The sequence below is a fragment of the Cyprinodon variegatus genome, unplaced genomic scaffold, assembly GCF_000732505.1.
Source record: "Cyprinodon variegatus isolate N-32 unplaced genomic scaffold, C_variegatus-1.0 Scaffold672, whole genome shotgun sequence".
NCBI lineage: Eukaryota > Metazoa > Chordata > Actinopteri > Cyprinodontiformes > Cyprinodontidae > Cyprinodon > Cyprinodon variegatus.
The window spans coordinates 48,461-51,332 of NW_015151125.1; the positions used below are offsets into that span (position 1 = coordinate 48,461).

A 2,872-nucleotide genomic window follows, 5' to 3' on the forward strand; every position below is an offset into this window, starting at 1 on the left:
CATCATCATCATCATCAGAGCTAATGACTGAAAGAAGCTCAACCAGCTGATAAAGAAGGCCGCCTCCAATTTGCCGTTTTCATTAATAAAGAACTTTTTTTTTAATTGAATTGAATTTCAATTCATAGAATATTTTTTCACTTTTCTCCAGGCAGAACCGTTGCCATGGCAATGCATTCCAGAGGAAACACCACTAAACTACTTTTAAACGCTTAGCAATGTTTTTATTATTGACATTAGGCTGCATGAATGATCATATATATTTCCATGGTTTAAGATACTCAGAAAACACATTTATTGCTACTTTACACAGATTTTAAGTGGGAATACTGGAGTTATGGGATTAATGGGAAACATGCTGGTTGATCATCTGTAGCAGTTCATCAGTTTCACCTAAAACCCATTAAGACTGAAAAAGGAGTAAATGCAAACAGCTGCTCCTCATCAACCTTTTTCACAGCAGACCTTCATAAATGAAGAGAAAAAAAGTCTTCAAACTGAGACTAAATGTGATAAAATCAGAACTCTGAGAGGCTCCTGACCTGAGGAGGTCTGATCCAGTCCGATCTGAAAATGTGTCCCGCATGAGAGGAAAGAATCATCAGCTGAAACCAGCTGTGCTAGGATCAGTTTCTGGATCCGTCCTCCTTCAGCGCTAATCACTCAGCATCACTAATCTGCTAAGAATGCGGCCTCCAGCACGCGGCTGCAGAGCAGAAACTGCAGAAATGCGACACATCAACCACAACCCCCATTAAAGCAGAATAACTGGAAACTGAATCTAGAACCCATAATCCTTTGCATCTGGCTTATGTTGTGAGACTGGCATGGGGTGGGGGGGCTAATGAGACTCTGGGGACTCACAGTAAAGTAAAGAAAACCCGCCCCCAGACTTCATGACATGTGTCAGTTTCCACAGTGCTGGGCTGAGCGGCGCTGCCTGGAGTGGGAGGGACCCTGAAGCAGGCAGAACCCCCACAGTGGAAAAGTTTCAGCAGCTGACAGCGTTTGGGGGGAGGTGCATATCTGGCTAACGGTGATCTGCTGAGGGAATGAGCAGGAGGAGGCCCTGCAGAGGTCTCAGCAGCCTCTCTGCTAAACAGTTGGAGGCAAACCAGACTTCCTGAACCTCTGAACAAACACGCCGCAGTCTTTGGTGAGACTCTACGGGCAGCCGTCCTCTCTGAGGACGCTCTGATGGCTGCAGAGCAGAAACTCCTTCAGTGAGCTGAGGGCTCAGGAGGAAAAACTACGGTTTAAAGTGGGGAAAGTTCTGCAGAGCTGAAGCTCAGAGGGCAGGTCCTCCAGGTGATGGATCAGGTAACCGCGGTAACGCTCTATCCAGCAGTTTGTCTCCTGAAAGAGGAGATGAAGGGTCACCAAGCAGAGAATCCAGGAGGTTCACTTCTCTCTTGTTCCATCTTGTTCTCACTCCATCTGTCCATTCCAGGCCGTTTCTCACCTGGTTGCTTTGCTCCGACACATCCAGGCCTGCGGCTCCCTCACAGGCAGAGCTGTGGTGTGAACAGCTGCCTGGCCGTCCACACTGCAGCCCCCAGAAGCCACAGGCAGAGTGGCTGCGGCTGCGCTGGTCAGTGGAGCCCAGAGGGCCCCAGGAACCCAGAGGAGGATAAATCTCACCTCTGAGGACCAGAAGCAGATTGCCGCTCGCTTCCACACAGCTGACAGCAGAGCTTCAGCCAGTGACTTAGTGGAAACCAAAATGGAGGCCTAGCTGAGGTTTGAGAGGGACATGACCATACAGCGCTGTAATTATATGTGCTCTAATGCTCTGAGGGTGGAGCTGGCAGAGAGACTCACAGAGTTCCTGTCAAATAAAAACATGTTCTCCACAAACTGTGACCAAAAACACAGCTTAACTCCACGCTGCAGATTCACAGCTTGCAAAAGCTCCGTGCTGCGGCCCGTTGGCCATAACACGGATTAACGAGGAGATCAGGGTTCACCGCACTGGGAGGTTCACCACAGCCTCACTGGACTTTATGCATGAAGCTCCAACAGCAGGACCTTCAGAGCATCGTCAGAAACTTCCAGCTCATCATCATCCAATGGATGGACATGAATCTTCTTTCCTGCTCCTGATCTGTTGTCATGCTTGTAGACCTGCCAAAGTCCAGCCTGTCTCTGCATGCAGACAAGCGGCGCTGCAGATCCAGTGAAGGAGAACCCTGAACCAACTCCATCTGCTGGAAGCTCCCAGAAGAAAACCATCACCTGTCCCTTTAGACCATTATAGGTCTGACAGCAGCGGCCTCAGCTGGCTGATTGAAGCCTCCACCATGTTTCCCTCTGGGTGTGGGGGGTAGGGGGGCCACAGTTCTAATAAAATGATGAAAAGCTCCTCTGACCAACAGGCAGGGATGGACTGGAAGAGTTAGTCATGTAACCAGGCCCCCCTGGGCTGGGATCTTTTTTATAAGTTATTCTTATATGTTTGAAACCAAGCAGAGGAACAGACTGGATGTAGAGATCAGTCTGGGATCAGAGCTCATCAAAGAAGCTCAGGTGTCTGGATTTAATCTGCTTTAATCTGGACACCTACAAACTGAAATCATCTGCAGCTTTTCAGCAGCAGCCTGGAAAAAAAACAGGCAGAAAGATAATTGGAGGAAGATGGACGCCTGAGGAAAACATCAGCAGAAGGTTTAAACCTGCAGAGCTTCACAAACAACCAAGAGCCAAACTCCATCCCTCTGAGCACCACTACGGCTCAGGTTACCGCTGGTTCTGGTTCTGAATACCAAAGCCAGACCCGAGTGGATCTTAATGAACAATGTCTCCTCTGCAGCTCCACCCACAAACCAACAGCAGCAGATCTGAGAGCCTCACCACAGAAAAAGGAGTCAGTGGT

At 48.9% G+C, this 2,872-nt stretch overlaps 1 protein-coding gene across 1 annotated transcript in view; it reads right to left on the reverse strand.

The window, feature by feature from the left end:
- LOC107097101 (multiple epidermal growth factor-like domains protein 10) overlaps window positions 1-2,302 on the reverse strand; it is a 50,230-nt gene extending 47,928 nt beyond the window's left edge. Inside the window, exons 1-3 of the mRNA XM_015394103.1 lie at window positions 2,265-2,302; window positions 1,463-1,643; window positions 1,254-1,356 (exon numbers count right to left, since the gene is read on the reverse strand). Of these exons, the coding sequence (XP_015249589.1) occupies window positions 1,254-1,356; window positions 1,463-1,643; window positions 2,265-2,302 (322 nt within the window). The remainder of the gene's footprint in view (window positions 1-1,253; window positions 1,357-1,462; window positions 1,644-2,264) is intronic.
- Between the last annotated feature and the right edge of the window lie 570 nt (window positions 2,303-2,872).